Source organism: Corythoichthys intestinalis, chromosome 21, assembly GCF_030265065.1.
Source record: "Corythoichthys intestinalis isolate RoL2023-P3 chromosome 21, ASM3026506v1, whole genome shotgun sequence".
Classification (NCBI taxonomy): domain Eukaryota; kingdom Metazoa; phylum Chordata; class Actinopteri; order Syngnathiformes; family Syngnathidae; genus Corythoichthys; species Corythoichthys intestinalis.
This window is the reverse complement of record NC_080415.1, coordinates 29,433,216-29,454,522: the sequence shown is the minus strand read 5'-3', so window position 1 is coordinate 29,454,522 and position 21,307 is coordinate 29,433,216. Positions and strand designations below refer to the sequence as shown.

Below are 21,307 nucleotides of genomic sequence, written 5' to 3'. Positions count from 1 at the left end.
GCCTCTGAGACGATAACGAGCTACAAGCATGGGAGACTAAAACATAACAAGAGGAATGCCAGTTTTCGTCTGACGAGACAAGAACGAGACGAAAATGCGCCATAGTTTCCGTCACATGTTCACAATGTGTGACATTTTTATCTGTAGTTAGCCTGCATCGTAACAGTGTCTGGTCGTGTCACTCATGTGGCGTGCTGTGACCCCACCACCCCACAGATTTGTTTCCTTATCTTAGCATGACAGAATATGCAATGTTGCTTTAGCTTTTAAAGATCTGTGCTGAGTGATCATTGAACACTAAATGTAACTCGTAGCGTTAGCATAGCATTTGTGTTAGCATTAGGCTAGTGCTAATGGTGAGCATCCTCTTAAACTATCCGACAACTTTTTATTTTTTACACACAGTACATGGTATCCAGGTGTGTATAATTAATTGAAAATGACGTAGTTTTGCTGCTGAGTGTGTATTATCACCAGGACTTTGGCGTTGTCCTTGAGACGCTACAATATGTTTTCTTTTGTCCGTGTGGATTCAAAATTGTTAGAAACATTACTTTATTCATTTTTTGGCTAAAAGTTTTGAATTTTACAGATGAAAACATTTTGAGTCAATGTCGACACAAACTAGATAAGACTAAATTAGTCTTGAGTTTTCATCAACGAAAACTAGACTAAGGCAAAACCATTTTGAAATGACTAAAATATGTCTATGACTAACATGTATTTTCCTCTAAAAACTAAAACTAATATAAAAATTAAAAGGGCTGCCAAAAACAACACTGCTTCACAATTTAACTTGAAGTTGTTTCAGGCATGTAAGTTACAATGAAAACAAAATGTATGATTATTTCCTTCAAACAAGATTTTATTACAGCTTCCTGACTTAACTGTAGTCTACAACTGTACTGTTTTAAGGTCGTAAAAGTATTTCTCAGTAAACAAATCAAACAAATGTCCTGTTCAGTGCTGCTGATTAAATTTTTTTTTCTTGCCTCTTTATGTACCGCAATTTTCGGACAATTAGGTGTACCTTACTATAAGCCACTACCCAACAAATTTGTCACAAAAACAGCATTTGTTCATAGATAATCTGCACTGGACTATAAGACGCATCTTTCCTCACTTTATTATGGCATATATACACCAAAAGTATTAACCGGTAACACTTTATTTGGCAGCGGCATCATAAGACTGTCATAAGACCAAATGAACCACCATGAAGCTTGGAACCAATTGCTGCAAATAGTGCTGCAACGATTAATAGATTAACTCGAGTATTTGATTAGAAAAAAATACTCGAACTAAATTTTGTTGCTTCGAGTATTCGTTTAATTAAAGCGGCATTGTAATGGTTGATTTTGAAAGTGTTTGCATTTAGTTTTATTGATGAGAGTGGATACACTGCCCTCTGGTCTGCCTCTTTTCACATGGCTGAATCCCTGTTAAGCCCAACATAAGCTAAGTTTTTGTTTGAGCTAATGTTTGAGCTAATGTTTTTTTTAATACATTCTTGATTTAATTTGTAGATATATTTAGCCGTTTTTTGTGGGAATATGTGTCTGAACCACTTGTTAAGAGCATTGTAAAAAAAAAAAAAATTATAGCATTTAAGCTAGCAAACTTTTTCTAGCTAAGTTAGCCAATTGTTCTTTTGTTGTACACAGATCATTAAAAAAAATTATATCGTTTGAGGCTCAGCTCAGATGTTTTAATTTTTCATGTTGCTTATCCGATTACTCGATTATTTGAATTAACTAGTCCATCGATTAATCGAAATATTATATATATATATATACTAAAATATTCGATAGCTGCAGCCCTAGCTGCAAAGCTTTATTGCTTCTTGAGGCTTCATTTGGCCATCACTGCTCCCTTGGGGAAGACAGTCAACCTCTGCTGCCACCTGCTGTCAACACTTGTCTTCCAACATGCCTCCTAGCATGCATTGCAGCGCTACAGATGTAAATAACAATCAAAATTCATGTTCTGGGCTTATTATTTCTTCAGTTGCTGTTCCAGTTGTTTCATTAATTGCTAGTTTGGTAACACATTGGACAATGTCATTTTGTATCATCCGGCAAATGATCTCACTTTTGAATGTAAAAGATAGGAGCTGGACATAAATGGAGTTGGTGACATAATTTGCCGGATGACACTTAATGACATAGAAGCATTCATTAATGGCCCTGATAGTGTCCCGTCATAATTATGACAGTCTTATGGCAGTCTCATGACGCCGCTGTGAAATAAAGTGTTACATGTTAACCCAAATAAAAGAACAAATAAGCCGCACTAAAAAAGTAGCGGCTTATAGTCTGAAAATTACGGTAAATAGGAAAAAAAACAGGTCGTTATTTACTTTTAATTCAATGCCATTGACGACTCTGGACGTGCAATTCATTTTGCTTGGGAGGATTGGAACCGATCAATTGCTGGCAGGCTTATCGCCGTAAATGGTAACAAAAGAGCTAAATCGCACGCTGTAAATCAAGTAATCGTACTAGATATGATATCATACAATTTACTCCAATTATGTTGCAAAGCAAAACACCCCAACTATTTTTTAATTTACTAAAACGATGATATTGTACGATTCACCCCAATAACAATACGATTGACTTTAATGACTACATGACAGCTATGCTGCCCACGCGCACTTTGTTTTCCGTCACGGCTACGCTTGCTAACCTGGCTCGGCTTCCTCCCGCTTCCTGTGTTCTTCCACCTCCAGAGAGGTGGCTTTCACGGAGCTGGAGGTAATTAGATTCCATTTTAATCCTGCCGCCTGCATCAATGCTTTTTCTATATTTGAGTCTGTGTCCAATCAACACCATTTTCTCTAAATCAACACAGTCTTCCATGCAGCGCGCAGGCTTTCGAAAAAGGAAAACCCGGGTCAATTTTCGAGAAATGAGCGTCTTACGTGGAATTCTATTGTTCTTCAGGGGGAAGAAGTGTTTCAAATGCTTGTGGCAGATCGAAGAAGTGTTGTTTGAACAGCGTGTCAACTAATCTGAACAAATCCTTCCTGTAATTGCGAATTGCTTTGTGAAAACGGCAATCAAACACCAGACTTTTCGCCAACTAAAATCAATGACTTTCATTTAAATGGAGATCATGATTCAATGTGATTAGATTTTATAATACCGGTAGATTATAATTAAGATGTCATTAACATGTAGCTGCTTAACAATTCATTTTGATTCTGATGCAACGCAAAATTACGTTGCGAAACGGATATGATTTACTGCAGTATTGTGAGTTAGACTGACAGCGGTGTTTTTGGCAGCCCTTTTAATTTTCGTCTTTTGGACGAAAATTCTTTTAAGTCTTAGTCATATTTTAGTCATTTCAAAAAGCGTTCGTCTTCGTTTAGTTTTAGGCAAAGAAAACTCAAAACAAATTTCGTCTAGTTTTAGTTGACAGTTGCTCAAAATGTTTTTGTCTATAAACTTAAATTTTAGTCCAAACAGGTTTCCAACAATTTCAAATGAACATTGCCAGAGGAGCACATAATTGTAGCATCTGCAAGGACGTCACCATTTTCATGATGACTATACATCTCAGCAGGAATAGTACTTTAGCATTATTTTCAATTTATTAAACCCACCTGGAATGCACTGAACTGAATGTAAAAGGGAAAAAAAGTTGTCCAAGAGCTTAAAAGAATGCTCTGCTAACGCTACAAGTTACATAGCACATACATAGAGCAACACTAGGTAACTTTTCAACCTTTTTAAAATATTTTTTATCACATTTGTGATAATATGTCAACTAACAACTACCGCATTGGCCTGAATATAAGACGGTGTTTTTTTGCATTTAAATAACCCCGAAAAAGTGGGGGTTGTCTTATAGTCGCGGTCTAGACATTAAACCCATTCAGGACGCTAGGTGGCGCCAGATATCATTGACGCCATGTTCTGTCATGACAGCTCTCAGCTACTCTCAAGTTTAACCAGTTTGCATTATTTTATTGCTATGTTTTTCCTCATTCAGATTTGTTTCAAGACTACAGTTACAGTTAGACTTCACTTTGATGTAGAGCTGAAACGAATACTCGAGCAACTCGAGTAACTCGAGTTTAAAAACTGGTCCGAGTAATTTTATTCACCTCGAGGAATCGTTTAATTTTGCCAGCTCTAAGCATCACGTTTTGCCCGGACTACTTTTAATGCGGGACAACGTGCTGACGCCACGTGCGTAGAGGAAGAAGCAATAAAAAAAACTTACTGCAGCCGACAGCCGCTAAAAACTTCGCCCGCATGATGCTAGTGTGGTAGCAGGTAATGTCCGAGGGCGTCTCATAGATATAGCATGCATTTAGAACTAGATGCGGAATGACAGACTCTGCCACGCCTGGGCAGCGTTAGTAAACAGCCGCCATCTTTAAGCAGTTGACTTCTCAGCGCTAATAAATATAACGTTACTGTCACTCGCTCACGTAACATTATGTTTGGTCTACCAAAGACACATTTTTAGCTTGTCATTGTCATTCTGATGTTTGACGATTCATTCCAAACACGTCACGATGTTTTGAGTCATCGTAGTACGATACAGTTCAGTGAAGTTATGGTTTTGCTTTGTGACTCAATTTATTGTGTTTAAATCCAATTATGAAACTGGATAATTAGCATCACTTAAAGTACTACAACACTGATTGAATTAACACATTTTAGTTTTGATGCATCTTATGTCACTCTTTAATTCGCTTTGGTTTACTCCAGTTACGACACATTGTCACTCTAATTACCTGAAATAGTCCAATTACAATCCGATTTTGTACCACTACACTCAGCTCCATTTATTTTTTTAACAAGGCAGAGTCACAGTGGAACCATTTTTGCATTTCCTTGTGCCCACTCACTCATCCTGATTGTCGCAAAATATTAAGATATTGAATTGTACTTTACTCCCCTTCTTTGAGCATTCAAGTTAATGGTCAGACATAAATCAATTTGCACTTTCCCATTAGCCAAAAATATAAAAGAGGACACCCAGTATTGACTTGTTCGCGTTTTGAAGAGGAATTATAATTTGGGCCTGCAGTAAAGGTTAGCAGTGTTCTCCAGAGAGTCACAGTCTGTCTTTGCTCAAGCAGACACAGCAGATATGAAGAGTAAGAACGCCGGAGGGAGCCGGGATGTTACTTCCTCGGGCCTAAATCGCACAGATTTAACATGAAACACTGTACTGACTCATTGAATAACACCTCGTAAGCTTCCGTGTCACTAACTTGTCCAAAGTCATTATGTTGTTCTCTTGCTGTGTCTTTCACATCTACGCCGTAATGCTGCTCGTGTCGCATTCCCGCGCCAATGCTTTTTAACTTTGTTCACCTCCGGGGGAGGACGTTATTTCAGCGCACGCGACACACCAAGTCTAACCCCACACATTGCTGTTCAAGCCTTTGTTTGTTTTGTTGTGTGTGTGTGTGTGTTCGGTCAGTGCTTGTTAAGGGAGAAAAAAAATCTCCCTCAAACTCCGAATGGCAAACTTTAACTATACCCCCAATAGTAACCTGTCACCCAAAAAAAAAAAAAAAAAAAAAAAAACCCTAAGCACCCGAGACAAACCCTTACTTAAAGCTCCCAAAACGAAACTCTCGACGTAATCCCCAATCATAGCACCCAATGCAGCTCTACCCATCGAACTTAAACACATATTCGAACTTGAGCATTAATTATTTCGGGTCATAGAATTCCTGCGGGACTCTCACGGGATGGGAATCAAAGTTTTATTAATCTCGTGATCCGGACGGGACAGGGATAATAATCAGCGGGATCGGGAACTCATCAATACATGATATTCACCTTTGTTAAAAAACCTAAAGGACCGAAGTGTCCATTTTTGTAGAGGTAGTGTTGACCCATCAAAAAAACTACGCAATCACATATCCCTAGATCCCAATGCTTCCTCTTCCGGCTACTATATTTTAGGGGTGTGCCATCTTGGGCACCCCACGATTCGATTCGATTACGATTCAGGGCGCTACGATTCGATTTTTGAATGATGATCACGGTATTGACAATGATCACGGTTATCGCGATTATCACAATTATCGATGCATCGTACATTACTGATTAATAAAGTAGCCAAACAAGTTTATGTCCATTATTTATTTACAGTGCCCTCCATACTTATTGGCACCCCTGGTTAAGATGTGTTTTTTAGCTTCTAATAATTTTTTTTAATTCAAATAAGATGGGACCTTAATGGAAAAAAAGAGAAAAATCCAACCTTCAGTACAAGTGCATTTATTCAGTGGGGAAAAAAATCCCACATAAAGAAATAATTATTTGACATCAAATAATGTGTGTCACAATTATTAGCACCCCTGGTGTTAATACTTTGTACAACTCCCTTTTGCCAACAAAACAAGGTCTCAACTGTATAATGTTTCACAAGATGGGAAAAGACAAAAAGAGGGATCTTAAGCCATTCCTCTTTGCAGAATCTCTCTAAATCATCCAGAGACCTGGGTCCTCTCCTCTGTACTCTCCTCTTCAGCTCACCCCACAGGTTTTCAATGGGGTTGAGGTCTGGGGACTGAGATGGCCATGGGAGGAGCTTGATTTTGTGTCTGGTGAACCATTTCTGTGTAGATTTGGCCATATGTTTAGGGTCATTGTCTTGCTGAAAGACCCAGTGATGACCCATCTTCACCTTTTGGGCAGAGGGCAACAGATTTTGATTTAAAATGTCCTGGTATTTCAAAGCATTCATGATGCCATGCACCCTAACAAGGTTCCCAAGTCCTTTGGAAGCGAAAACAGCCCCACAGCATCACTGACCCACCCCAGGCATACACGGTCCCAGGCTTCAACTTTTGTGCTTTGGTCAGATGAGACCAAGATTGAGCTTTTTGGAACCAAACACTCTAAGTGGGTCTGGCGTGCCACGAAAGATGCGCATGCTGAAAAGCACCTCATACCCACTGTGAAGTATGGGGGTGGGTCAGTGATGCTGTGGGGCTGTTTTGCTTCCAAAGGCCCTGGGAACCTTGTTAGGGTGCATGGTATCATGAATGCTTTGAAATACCAGGACATTTTTAAAATCAAAATCTGTTGCCTTCTGCCCGAAAGCTGAAGATGGGTCGTCACTGGGTCTTTCAGCAAGACAATGACCCTAAACATATGGCCAAATCTACACAGAAATGGTTCACCAGACACAAAATCAAGCTCCTCCCATGGCCATCTCAGTCCCAAGACCTTGTTTTGTTGGCAAAAGGGGGTATGCACAAAGTATTAACACCAGGGGTTATAATTGTGACACACATTATTTGATGTCAAATAATTATTTCTTTATGTGGGATTTTTCCCCACTGAATAAATGCACTTGTATTGAAGGTTGGATTTTTCTCTTTTTTTTTTTCCATTAAGGTCCCATATTATTTGAATAAAAAAATATATTAGAAGCTAAAAAACACATCTTAACCAGGGGTGCCAATAATTATGGAGGGCACTGTAAAATATCCTTATGATTCAACAGGAATGATGGAAACATGCCCATACAACAAAAAGCTTAAGCTGCTTTTATTTATTTGTTTTTTTTTTTTTTTACAAGATAGTGCAAAAACATCAACCATTTTAAAGGGAGTACTTATTTCTCTCAACAATACAATAAAATGTACACTGGTAGAATGAATTCCACATTTTCTGACAACAAACAAGGTGTCTTTAGGAATAAGCCTTCTTTTAACCAATATACTTTGTTTTCACAGTGTTACCTCCCTTGTGTAGGCAGGCAGCACTTGCTTGCTAGCTAGCAAAGCTATTCTCCCAGTCCAGCCCAACCGCGTCATTGTGCACACAAAACTTGGCTCCCTCCGTAGGTCAAAACATGTACTAAATTTATAGATTTTTAAATCAATGGCAATAATATGTTTTTCTAATAACATATTTTAGTAAAAGAGAACAACTGTGGCTTATTAGAGCCTACAAGTAGAGATGCCGATCGATCGGGTCCGATCACGTCATTTTCAAAGTATCGGAATCGGCAAAAAATATCGGACGTGCCTTTTTTTAATATATATACTGTATATTTTTCAATTAATTCGTTCTGTAATTGTATTTAACGTTACAGACATAATGTGTTACACTCTTTCAGAGTCTTTAATTTAAGCTTAAGGTATGGTTATCAAATTCATCGCGTTAACGGCGAGAATTAATTTTTTTTTACATTGATCACGTTACAATATTTAACGCAATTAACGCATGCGCTGCACGACCCACTCATGCATTGTCGCGTTCAATCTATAATGGCGCCGTTTTACCCATACAGTATATAGAACTAAAAGGCAGAGTAAAATGAGTAGAGTGAATTTTGCCAGCCTTTGGAGCCTTTTTTTAAATGGCTAATGCCTTAACAATCCCTCTCCCAACAATTAGAATAATTGTGGGAAGCAATGTGGGGAAGAAAGGTAGTTGATCTTTTTCTTAACACCCTATGTTATTTCCCAACGCAGAGAAGATATATCAATTGATACCACGACGCAGTTATGGTTGCGCTTCCCATCATGCATTTGGGCAGAAGTTAAATGGCTACAGTATCATTTACTGAAAGCTCAACAAATACACTAGATGGCAATATTTAGTCACAATATACAGTCACATTTATCCTTTAAGAATTACAAGTCTTTCTATCTGTGGATCCCTCTCACAGAAAGAATGTTAATCATGTAAATGCCATCTTGAGGATTTATTGTCATAATAAACAAATACAGTACTTATGTACTGTATGTTGAATGTATATATTCGTCCGAGTTTTATTCATTTTTTTCTTAATGCATTGCCAAAATGTACTGTATATGATCGGGAAAAATTATCGGGAATGATTGGAATTGAATCAGGAGCACAAAAAAAAGCAATCGGATCGGGAAATATCGGGATCAGCAGATACTCAAACTAAAACGATCGGGATTGGATCGGGAGCAAAAAAACACGATCGGAACAACCCTACCTACAAGTCTTTTAGGTCCGAGGTTCCCTTTAAATCTACCTCCAATGCCAATCCCTAACCCTACAACTGAAACAAAACTATCCCAATTGTCTAAACCTAAATGACACCCCAAACCCTTGAACAGAACCCCCAACCCTAGCATCGAATCTCAACCCAAAACTAAGCCCTTGTTGATACCTCTAACCCAAATCTCTGCGCCAAACATCAAACCTCCATCACCAACCCCTAACTCCTGCTAAAACTACCTGTTAATCCTTAGCCCTACTCAACCAATCAACACCTAATCCTGTTAAACCTATCCTTTCTTTCTCTTAGCACTAATCAGTCTGTTCAGTCAGGGACTTACTGCGAAAGGGGAGAAAAAAGATTGAAATTACTATTTAGAGGCGAAAGGCTGTTTGAGTGAAACAGCAGTGTCCACTAAAACTAGCTTCATCGATCGCATCTCAGTCCCTTCGCTCTTTAATCCTCTCAATTTCTTTTTCACTCTTTAGAATCAGACTTGTGTGGAGTGAAACTCGACATGTACACCCAGATTGGGTCTCAGTTGCTTATCAAAATCTTTGTGTTGACATTTATGTTATTGTCAGGGTAAAAGTTTTAGAGGTTACTAACAACTTTCTTGCAGAGATGTTGACATTGGTTCAGACTTTAATAACATCGGTATACTGTACCGATAGAGTTCTGTACGGTTGTCAGTTCTTGGACATTTTCAGGATTTAAACGTGTAATGTACACTAGTTAAAGTTGGCTTGACCCCTACACCAGCCACGGAAACTAAACCCTTAATTCTATCTCCAACCTTTATCCCTAACCTTCATGTTCCACGCTTGTCATCCCCGCCAAGGTCCTGTCACTTCCCCACCTGGGAGTTCCCCCTCAAGGGGAAACAATGGCAGATTTGTGTCTTTGAAGGAATTGCACCACTGACCTGTAAATAATGCATGCGCTGTTCCGGCATGTGTCGCAGTTGGCCGTGTCCTGTCCGGTGCGATAGGAAAGCCTGCAGGGGAAGGAGAGAGGAAGATGAGAGTGGTGAACGTGTAATAATTACAGACCTTGTTAAGCCGTTTCCGCTTTCTCGCCGGTGTACGTCTGCCGCTCGTTTGCAGGCAGTCACGCCGGCCCGGAGTCGGAGCATTAGCGACGCTTCACTGATTGGTAGTAGAGGTGACTCTGCGAGCTGCGCTAAGAGGTAGCTTAATCAAAGCCTGACCACCCGATTGACAGTATTAGCTCACAATTACACTCAACTCAGAAGCTAATTATTTTTTCTACTGTCAGTTAATCGTTTTATTATTGTCCTTTATTAGTGAGGGGTTTAAATGTGAGGCCACATTATACACAAAACCCCATTTACTATTTCAATTCTTTAACTTTCTATTGAGGCTATTCAATTCTTTGTCTTAGCTCACGGTTTCTCAAATATTTTCTGTTACACACAGCCCCCCCCCCAGGAAGACGTAAACGTTTCGCACTCCCCCAACTGTCTGCCGCCACTGTAAATAGTATCTTTTGTCTATAAAATTACCATATTGGCCCGAATATAAGACAGTGTTTTTTGCATTGAAATAAGACTGAAAAAGCAGGGGTCGTCTTATATTCGCGGTCAACACGTTATACCCATTCACGACGCTATATGGCGCCAGACATCATTGAAGTGATGTTCTGTCATGACAGATCTCAGCTACTCTCAAGTTTAACCAGTTTGCATTATTTTATTGCAATGTTTTTCCTTATTCAGATTTGTTTCAAGACTACAGTTACAGTTAGAGTTCACTTTGATGGTTAATGCAGTTATTGCAATTTTGTTGTTTTATCACAATAGATTGGTTTATTTACATTTCAAAAACCAGAAGCCATTCACGAATGTGATTGCACTTTAGTTTACATATTTAAATGTTCAGATATTAAGATTTGAATAAGGCAAAATAACATGCTTTTTCTCTCAAATATATTGTTATAATAATTTGTTTTAGATGTACAGTAATTTTCTTGATAAAAAATAATTTTGTGTTCAAAAAGTCTTTTTTTCAAACTTGAGTCTTGAAAAAGAGGGGGTCGTCTTATAATCGGGGTTGTCTTATATTCGGGCCAAAACGGTATTATAAGTACACCTCTGCATAATATTGTGTCCTTTTTAATATTAAAAAAAGTAATATAAATTAACTCACAATAAAGTATAACTTTATTAACATTGTTATGTTTGTGACAGAAAAGACTTAAAGCAATTTGCCTGAATTAAAAAAAAGTCACATCCAAACTGTAACGATACACTGAAGGTACATTTTTGACCATTTGATTCTGAAAAATAAAAATCAATACTGATAAATTCAAATTGATTAGCAACATTAAGTCATGAGGACAATATGCCAACAATTCGATCGAAAAAACAAAAATTTATAGAACAAAAACGACAATGTCATTGGACCGAGGAACACTTTTTAGTTTTTCTGCAGGCAGTATCAGCTCCTTTGCTATTTTGCTGTTATGTGTTACTTTGCACTGAGCAACTTGGTATGCCACCTTATATGATGTTAACAGTGCTCGCTGGTTTACTGATGTAACCCTGCGAAACAAAGCAGGATGATTGTTGGCAAGAGGCATGTGCCGGTATGATATTCTGACGGTATGATAACCTTAAGCCCAAATATCACGGTATCACGGTGTCAAGATATTGCAATTACAGCTCTAAAATGTGTGACTTAGAGATATCTGAGTTTTTTTGTTGTTTTTTTTTTACAAAAAACTTTTTTCCATTGAACAGGATTTTTATTTTTCAAACCACATTAGCAAATTGAAACATAAGTATGTTAATTTAAAATAAAAAATAAAAATCATTCTAAATAAAGTTAAAATAAATGCAGTCCTTTACCTGAACCTTGAACCTAAACCCATGGCCACAGCTCAACATTATTACTATCAGAATGTGCTAATGCTAGCAAACACATGCTAACCGTTTGTGTCATTGCTATAATAGTAGCTAATTATCATTTATTTATGTTGATGCATACCTGTTTGGTATCGAGGACAAAATTGATCCGTATTATTTCTATTTTTAGTTTCACGCTTCAAATGCTGGTGTCATAACAACGGCCAAAATAAAGTCAGCAAATTATACGGACGTCCGGCATCGTCATTTGGGCAGTTTAGCTCACTGTATAGCCAAGACCAAGCCGTAGCATCCTGGTGAGGACAGTACATTCGCATTTCGTTGTTCATGCGTCACGTAACATTATCATACTGTACACTTATTCAGCATGTTGTTTTCTATTGGATTTTTATTTTAAATTGCCTTTCAAGATGACATATCTGTTCTATGTGTTGGATTTCATCAAGTATAATTTCCCCCAAAAATGCGACTTATATTCTGGTGCGACTGATATGTTTTTTTTCCCTCTTTGTTGGGCATTTTATGACTGGTGCGACTTCTACTCAGGTGCGACTTATAGTCTGAAAAATACGGTACTGTCGTATCTCAACATTTGAGCTGATAGCTAATTGATTTGCTATTGAAGCAAAATGGAGTGCGCTTCTTTGCAGCAACCAGCGGAGGTGCTGTTGATTCCGTGTTGTGTAATTCTCTATTTTGGGAAGAAGAACAATCTAAATAATGAATCCACTCATCAAAGCATCTACAGAGCCAAATTAAAAGTCCATGAGTCATCCAAACATAGATGTCAGAAACGCAACTGGCCACTTTGCGTCGTGGACTGCTGCCATTTGGCTCCATTCATAAACTACATTTTCAGTTGGCTTTGTTGAATTTCCAAACTGGCATTCAGTCGTATCAATAATCCATTACATTCTATGCTGATCGTCTTCCATCCACTTGAATTATTCAATCCTCGGGCAGCCTTCTGGGATAAAGTACGGCCAAGGGTAATGCTGGCTTGAGATTGTTAAAGTAGTGGCCCGTTTTACTTGGAGGTTTTCAAGTAAAATATGGATATTTATTAAGGCTCAGGCAACAGCGGCCTTCTTGGAATAAAATTTCTGAAATGCCTTTTTTTGGAGCATTGGCATGCTTGAAAATGCAACGTCAATTACTCAGAATTTTCGCTCTACTTATTCTTATCGAGGCAGGACATGCAGATAATTTCTTAAGAACGCACGCCTGAAATTGAACAGAAAATCATTTGGTTTTGTTTTGAAGCAGCAATTCAAGAGAAATTCCTGTGTTTTGATGGAAGACCACCTGGGAATTCACTGAAATAAGCTCCAATTTGAAGCAGGTATCCTCGACAGATGAGCGACACTCAATTGCCAAGCGTTTATGTCTCTGTATTCTAATGTGGGAGTAAAATGGCATCAACATTTTGATGCATTGGAGCATTCACATTGGGAAAGTATGAGGCAACATCAATCGCTGGTTCCTATCAACTGCTTCACATCTTTTTGTTTAGGCATCGTGTAGAACGTTTTGATGCTTATGAACCCCGCGGAGACCACTGCAGGCTTACTTCTTCCTAAGCCAACAAAGCACTTCTATTGCTCCCCACACTAGTACAGAACCATGACGATAACTACCATTTTATGTGGGTTTAATGGGATGTTTCACTCGGGGCAGATGTAATATCCTGTTTTGAGCTTTGTGGAAGGGTTTACCTCCATTTTGTATGTGTGTACATGCGAGAGAGAACAAGCAATGTCTCCTTATCTTAAATGGAATGTTCGACATTGCTGTTTGATGACCCCATCATAATTTTACGCTTTATTACAACGTCCAACGGCTGCGTTCACATTCACATTGAGCTCATCATTTCTCCTAATCGGTCTCTCTCGAAGATGCTGCACCAGTCCAAAAGAAAAATTAAACACCTATCATAAATTCCCCGCTCCTTATCTAATCCTTTTCTCGCCATATGCTTTGACAGATATATCGGAGGTGTGGATGCCAGCACGGTTATTTAAAACCGTCGCGGTCGAATGAGTAGAGGTATTAAAAGCCATATTTTTTAGCTTTAATTAAGGGGCATATATTTTGGAAATGGGACGTTTCTATTTCTTGTAAATGTAGAGAGCTTGTCTAAATAATGAGAACATCAAGTAAAGAATTTTTTGCAATTTTCTCCCAAAGTGTAGAAGAAATAATTTCACTCAGCTTGTCTGTGAAATTCGGTTTTGTAAAGCAATGTAGTTAAAAGATCCCTGTAGGTGATGGTACATACAGTGGGGCAAATAAGTATTTAGTCAACTACCAATTGTGCAAGTTCTCCTACTTGAAAAGGTTAGAGAGCCCTGTAATTGTCAACATGGGTAAACCTCAACCATGAGAGACATAATGTGGGAAAAAAAAAAAAACAGAAAATCACATTGTTTGATTTTTAAAGAATTTATTTCCAAATTGGAGCGGAAAATAAGTATTTGGTCATCTACAAACAAGCAAGATTTCTGGCAGTCAAAGAGGTCTAACTTCTTCTAACGAGGTCTAACGAGGTTCCACTCGATACCTGTATTAATGGCACCTGTTTTAGCTCATTATCGGTATAAAAGACACCTGTCCACAACTTCAGTCAGTCACACTCCAAACTCCACTATGGCCAAGACCAAAGAGCTGTCGAAGGACACCAGGACGAAATTGAAGACCTGCACCAGGCTGGGAAGACTGAATCTGCAATAGGTAAAACACTAGGTGTAAAGAAATCAACTGTGGGAGCAATGGAATTGGAAGACATACAAGACCACAGATAATTTCCCTCAATCTGGGGCTCCATGCAAGATCTCACCCCGTGGCGTCAAAATGATAACAAGAACAGTGAGCAAAAATCCCAGAATCACACGTGGGGACCTAGTGAATGACCTACAGAGAGCTGAGACCACAGTAACAAAGGCTACTATCAGTAACACAATGCGCCGCCAGGGACTCAAATCACGCACTGGCAGACGTGTTCCCCTGTTGAAGAAAGTACACGTCCCGGTCCGTTAGAGAGCATTTGGATGATCCAGAAGAGGACTGGGAGAATGTGTTATGGTCAGATGAAACCAAAATAGAACTGTTTGGAGGAGAAAGAATACTAAATTGCATCCGAAGAACACCATACCCACTGTGAAGCATGGGGGTGGAAACATGCTTTGGGGCTGTTTTTCTGCAAAGGGACCAGGACGACTGATCTGTGTAAAGGAAAGAATGAATGGGGCCATGTGTCGAGGGATTTTAGTGAAAATCTTCTTCCATCAGCAAGGGCATTGAAGATGAGACGTGGTTGGGTCTTTCAGCATGACAATGATCCCAAACACACAGCCAGGGCAACAAAGTAGTGGCTTCATAAGAAGCATTTCAAGGTCCTGGGGTGGCCTGGCCAGTTTCCAGATCTCAACCCCATAGAAAATCTGTGGAGGGAGTTGAAAGTCCGTGTTGCCCAACAATAGCCCCAAAACATCACAGCTCTAGAGGAGATCTGCATGGAGGAAGGGGCCAAAATACCAGCAACAGTGTGTGAAAAGCTAGTGAAGAGTTACAGAAAACGTTTGGCCTTCGTTATTGCCAACAAGGAATAAAGGAAGAAGCAAAAAAAAAAAAAAATTTACCGCAGCCGACAGCCGCTGCAAACTACGCCGAAGTTGCTAAAAACTACGCCCGCATGATGCTAGTGGTGTAACAGGTAGTGTCTGATGCGTCTCATAGATATCGCATGCATTTAGGACTCGATGCGAAATGACAGACTCGGCCACGTCTGGGCAGCAGTAGACTTCTCAGCGCTAAAAAATATAACGTTACTGTCACTCGTTCAGGTAACGTTAGCCCTTTGGAGGGCTAGGTTTCTATTGATTATGACCACTGTCGATGCGTGGCTAACGTGTCTTACATACAGGCTTTATTTAATCTGTAAAAACACAGCGCTGTAGAGTGATGAGGGTGTAAAATTAAAACATAATAAAGCTAACTGTCAGTTTTAGCTCAGTAGTCATTGTTGAATAAAACACCAAGTAGCACTGGTCCCTAATGTGCTCCAATACAGCAGGTATCATACATTTATTTTGAACACTGCTGAAACTCAAAATCCTATCAGTACTTACAGTTTAGACTAATTTAAAACTTAACTAGAACTTAAAAATAGCTTGACAGAAATGGAATTTCAATTAAAACACTTGGGAAAAACACGTAGCTTTCAAGTGATGTGTGTTATTAAGGGTAATTACATTTTTAGGTAAGATTTTTTTTTTTTTAATAAGATCTAGAAGTTTTTTGAGTGAAAGCAGTGAATTTTTTTTTCTAGTCACATCTAAGATGCAAGTGTTGGCTGTTTTCAACAATGTACATCGAAAATAAAGACATTGACTGAAAATGGTTCAATGTTGGATTAAATGTCTTTTTTTCTCATGTATATTTGTAATTGCTTTTTACCAAAAAAAAAAAAAAAAATTAGTCGATAGAATTTTCAGTCGATTACTCGATTACTAAAATATTAGATAGCTGCATCCCTACTAATATGACAAAATAAAGGTATGTGCTTAGTAGTCCTTACCTGTAAGAGATTGAAAGCAAGGCTGCCCGTTACCTTTATATTTAGTGCCCTGATTTTTCCACCTTTAAATGTCATCGTGTGCATGTCTATATAGGCGCGCATGTGTTCCGTGTTATTAGATAGGACATCCATGGATGTTTTGGATTCATTGAGTTGGTTGTGTCTTCATTAATGACAATTTTTTACAAAATGTAGCGAGCGCACACAGCTGAACTGTGGCCTGCAGGCATTTCTGTTTTTTGAGCAGATGGCATTTGTGTATGTCGTCTGGAGTAGCTCTGAGTTTAACGACCGTACGCCAGTCAAAACGTATAAGCATCTGATTTCCCAGGACCTCGTAATCCACTCATCCAGTTGGTCATTTTTGGGCCTCTTTCCTGATAAACAAACCTCAATTTTCCTGCAGCCTTGATGCAATCTGCGTCTTTTATTACCTCAGTAGCCATTTGACAATAAATGGGTTTTTCTGAGGTTTGCACTCTTTAGACAATTTCACCATGTTACGCTTACTTCTAGGTGGCTCTAGCTTAGGTGGCACTATTATTATACAAACAGTGTTATTAGTTTTTACTTAGGTTTTAAGTGAGGATGGGCACTCTGACCTTAAAGGGAACCACGGATAGAAAGACTTGTAGTTCTTAAAAGAAAAACGTTATTATGAGTTAAAATAATTTGATATTAAAACCCCTCTTGATGTTTTCGTTTTTATACCATTTGTAAAATTAGTTTAACTAGTAGGTCGCCATTGTTGTTGACGTCGCAGTGCGATGACGTCACTGGACTATGCTGTCAGGCTTCCAGAGTATGACTAGCGGCATAAATATGTCATCTATTCAGCCCTTTCAATTTGAACCCGGGAGGAATATTAATGAGCAGGACAGCACTGTCGATATTTCACAAAACGAGCAGCAAAAGCAAAATGAACAGGAAAGACAGGATGAAACGAGACGAGAGTAGGACGAAACCGGTGTTCTGCCAAAATGTGCTACAAGAGGCGAATTTGACACCCAAAATACTACCGTGTGCTTTCAGCTTGTTTTGTTTAGAAGCATACAGGCAGAACATTCTAAAGATTCCTTAAGAAAATACTTAAACGTAGTAATATTAAATAAGGGTGGTTTAAATACGCTTCGTAACTAATGTGGTGAACAGATCAACAAACTGCTTTAAAGCTAATACAAGAAAACAAAATGCTTAAAAATATGAGAGGGAAACACAAGGTAATAAAAGACTCAATAAAAACACAAATAATAAGTACTCACTGCTTTTAATGGATGTGCGCATGTGTTGGATGCCTCGCTGCGTAAAAAAACCAAGGCAAGCAACGACGGGATCGAGAATACAAACTGTCAAATGGCAGCAAATCAATATCTTGGCAACCTGCTTAGGATCGGTTTAAAGACGCTGCTGATGAGCTGGAATTGGATGCAGGTACGATGTAGGGAACTCATCCCACAGCTCTAACAAAACAATCTGACCAGCAGCAGAATGTGACAAAATCATGCCAGCCGTCATATTAGCTTCGCTTGCTAGCTAGCACCCAGTCCAGGCCAACTATGTCATCACCCCAAGCGTCAATTGCGGGCATAAAACATGGCGCCCTCTGTAGGTCAAAGCATGTACTAAATATTATAGATTTTTAAATCAATGGCAATATTTTATGTGTTTCTAATAACAGAAACAGAACAATCGTGGCTTATTAGAGCCGACAGGTCTTTAAGTTCGAGGTTCCCTATGAGTTTAGTTGATTCCACAATAGATGTAGTGGAAATTCAGACATAGATAACTGGCTAATTAATGGAGGAATCTGCTGCTCTGAATAATGAAGTGCTCTTATTATCGTGAAATGGATGCCACGCTTTGGAAGTGACATAAACTAGCTGGCTAGCCATTAAGATTTGCTAAATTGCCTAGAAACCCCTACCATCTTCAGTATCTGGTATTCATCGAGGTGTGAAACCCATGGTGGAGCCACTTACCCTTCTCTGTGGGCCTCCCCCTTTTCCAGTTCCTGGATGACCCCCAACAGCACCTTAATGGTTTCCTGGCTGGAGCTGATAAGATTCTCCATGGCTTGAAGCTGTGCTTTAACGTCACCGTCCTGATTCATAGGCACTATTTGCTTACAGGCCTCCTGGTCTGACACCGCTGCCTCTTGAGGCTTGTCCGCGGCATGACACGGCGCCCGCGCTGCGCAGCCTCGGCCGGTGCGCGGCAATGTCTCGCTCTGCAGCCCATTGAACTGCAGACTTTTCTTGCGCTTGTGCCTTGCCGACAGACTGTCCAGGCACTCCACTTGCGTGAGGGAGTTCCATGCGATGGGCCCCGTCACTTTGGAGGCCCTGTCCGGCAGGGTTCTCGATCGAGACGAGCCCACCTCCAGCTCGAGCGGCGGTCTTTCTCTTTGTTGTAATTCCCCGCCGGCTTTGGATGTTACGCCACAGAGCTGGTAGTCCGAGTTGGTGGCGCAACTTGGCATTAGCGCGTCCTCACACAAGCCTTCAGGTTTGGTCTGCTGCTCCACAGTGGCTATTCGTTCGTTAGTATGGAGCAGTGCTTTGGTCCGCCAAACTCTGCTCCCCCCGCAGGCTCCCTCTTCTTCTGCGTCCTCATCGAAACATCGCTGCGCAGCCGGTTTGACTTCCACAACAAAGCCGTTATTCTGACCTGTGTATGTTTCCACAGCCGCCACGTGCTTAAACGTGTGGCCTTTCTTGCGCTCGAACGGGAACGTCTGGTAGCGCTTCTTCAGGTCAGGAGACGTCTGCACCCCGGTGCTGCGCGTGACATTGGGGATTGATCGGCGGGCGGGTACGGTCATGTACTTGCGGTACGCTGCTTTGTAAGACAGAGGATTGCCCTCCTTCCCCAAGTCGGCTTCCCTCTGCTCATTTTGTGCCTCGCAGATATCCTTGAAACGCACTTGGAGGGCCTTGTTCCGCTTCCTCACCTGTCGACTGGCGTCCAGTGAATACTTGACTTGCAGAGCTAGCGTGGCAGAGGGCAAGGGTGCCACCGCCGCCTCCGAGTCAGACTCGGAGTTGGTGAGCATGCATGTGCCGCCCTCCTTGCTCACCATGATTCCTAAGAGGCGTGGAGAAAGATAAGAAATCACTCAGCGGCAATGACAAGCTTAGTCATAAAGCTTTGTGTCTTAAACTCAAGCATCAGAGATAAATTTGCATAGACATGGAAAGGATCACAATTCTTACACTTGCAATTATAAAACAAAAAAAATCCTGAGCCGATGTTTCAATATTAAAGGGTACCACGGAGAGAAAGACATGTTAGTATGAGTTCTCATAATTTGATATTAAAACTAGGGCTGCCAAACAATTAAAATTATTAATCTAGTTAATCACAGCTTAAAAATTAATCGTAATTAATCGCAATTCAAACTATCGCTAAAATATGCTATATGCCATCTTTCTGTTAAAGGTATCCACGGATAGAAAGACTTGTAGTTCTTAAAAGATAAATTTGAGTACATGTTATTGTAATTGTATATTAAAACCCTCTTAATGTTTTCATTTTAATAAAATTTGTAAAATTTTCAATCAAAAAAATAAACTAATAACTCGCCATTGTTGACGTCGTTTATTACGACAAAACAGCGAACAGGAAGGGGTGATGGGGGACAGAAGAAAAGAAACACAAGAAAAAAAGAAAAGAAACCCAAACAACAACAAGAAATACATTGAACGCCTACGCTAACTATTATTATGTTGGTGCTACCGTCGCCCAGATGTATTTCCGGTTGACACCATGTGGGGGGCCTGCAGACCCGGGAAAGAAGGGGAGGGGTGTGGGGAAGTCTATAAGCTAAGTGATTGGGAGGGGTAGAGTGTACACAAATCAGCTCTGTGATCTAGAACCCAGTAATCGTGTGAATCCTTTGTGAGTGTAAGCCCGTTGGCAACTGACCCTAAGCCGCCTCACCGCTAGTCCCGGCATCAGGACCCCCCACCCGAGCGCGCCCAATCGCATCCAGCCGCACTCGAGCCCTGCCAAATACGCGACAGCTACGCAGACGAGCGGAGACACCACGCAGGCGCCAACCCAGGGCCACTACCCCAACCCAGCCAGCCCAGGGAGGGAAGGTGGGCGGGCACAGTGCATCCTTCCTCCCGCAGCCCAGCAAAGGAGTCATCGTCACCCCCCGGGATCCTGGGTGGTCCCCCAGGCCACCCGCGCTCCCATCAACCGGCCCTCTTCACTGATAGAAAGTAATCAGATTACAATTACAGGTTACCTAATGAAATCACACTATATACAGACGTAATGACAAATGGCACTGAATATCAATAGTATGTCCTTATTTGTTAACAAAAGAAAAAAAACCAAAAGATTCCCGAGTCTTTGGTTCCACCCAACTGTTAAAGCATTTGCTCGGCGTAATCTGCAGAGATTTCTTTTTAATCCCATTCTCTGTGAAACCTGAGACTCCAAATTTCTTTGGCCCGTTAATCCTTCAGGTCATCCAATCCACTTAATTCTTGTTTCAGTAGTTCATTTTTCCCCCTACTCCCTGCACCTCAGCATCCACAAGTACCCCCTCTCCTTACAACACTGTCAAATTGTTATCTTTTATTAACAACCGCCGTCTCTTGTTTGCTTCTCTCTTAATTGTCTGACCTTTTTCTTTTGCTTCAATTGGAATACCTGCCAACACAAAAGTTTATGCAAGCTGTGAAAAGGTTATGATTTTTATAAGTTATCTTTCTGCTGGGCCTGTAACTCTTCTGGTTTTAAAAATATACAGTGAATTTTCGCGGGGTTGTTTCGTGACCAAGATATAACGTGAAAATTTGCATTATAGTTTATTATGTTTTTGTACATGGATGTTTTTGGGCTTTACTTACAAGTACGATTTGGAC

At 40.1% G+C, this 21,307-nt stretch overlaps 2 protein-coding genes across 3 annotated transcripts in view; one reads left to right on the top strand and one right to left on the bottom strand.

Moving 5' to 3' along the window:
* The window catches only part of dock1 (dedicator of cytokinesis 1), a 271,810-nt gene that overhangs the window by 124,746 nt on the left and 125,757 nt on the right, over positions 1–21,307 (top strand). The gene's annotated exons all lie outside the window — the stretch shown is intronic.
* Positions 1–21,307, bottom strand: part of LOC130909795 (inhibitory synaptic factor 2A) — a 70,543-nt gene that overhangs the window by 22,550 nt on the left and 26,686 nt on the right. For both annotated transcript variants that reach the window (XM_057826651.1, XM_057826652.1), the window contains exons 2-3: positions 18,410–19,514; positions 9,893–9,964 (exon numbers count right to left, since the gene is read on the bottom strand). In XM_057826651.1, the coding sequence (XP_057682634.1) occupies positions 9,893–9,964; positions 18,410–19,509 (1,172 nt within the window). In that variant the 5' untranslated portion in view covers positions 19,510–19,514. The remainder of the gene's footprint in view (positions 1–9,892; positions 9,965–18,409; positions 19,515–21,307) is intronic.